Raw genomic sequence first — 350 nt, 5'->3', positions numbered from 1 at the left:
CTGGAGCAACCAGGGGCTGCCCAGCGACCGCACGTCCACCGAGAACGCCACCATCCTCTGCCACACCCAGCGCTGGCCCCTGCTCGTGGATGCCCAGCTCCAGGGCATCAAGTGGCTCAAGAACAAATACGGGGAGGAGCTGCGGGCCATCCGCCTGGGCCAGAGGAGGTGGGTCAGGTGCTGCAGGGTGCTGCCAGCCAAGGCACCCGCGCCCCCATCTGACTCGGGTCGCCCGAGGGCAGCAGCGCTGATGGGACACCCGACACCTCCACAAGCTCTGCAGGGGCTCTCGGGGTCCCACCAGGGCGCAGTGGCTGGGCGTGCTCACCCCAGCTGACCCCACGCCACGT

The 350-nt window shown here is 69.4% G+C and overlaps 1 protein-coding gene across 1 annotated transcript in view; it reads left to right on the top strand.

Moving 5' to 3' along the window:
- Positions 1-350, top strand: part of LOC104489015 (dynein heavy chain 17, axonemal-like) — a gene marked incomplete at both ends in the record, with an annotated part of 30,584 nt that overhangs the window by 26,601 nt on the left and 3,633 nt on the right. Inside the window, 1 exon segment of the mRNA XM_010131128.1 lies at positions 7-174. Coding sequence (XP_010129430.1) covers positions 7-174 — 168 coding nt within the window.

The sequence above is a fragment of the Buceros rhinoceros genome, unplaced genomic scaffold, assembly GCF_000710305.1.
Source record: "Buceros rhinoceros silvestris isolate BGI_N320 unplaced genomic scaffold, ASM71030v1 scaffold17992, whole genome shotgun sequence".
Classification (NCBI taxonomy): Eukaryota; Metazoa; Chordata; class Aves; order Bucerotiformes; family Bucerotidae; genus Buceros; species Buceros rhinoceros.
Note: the sequence above shows the minus strand (reverse complement) of the source record. Positions and strands in the feature narration are given on the sequence as shown.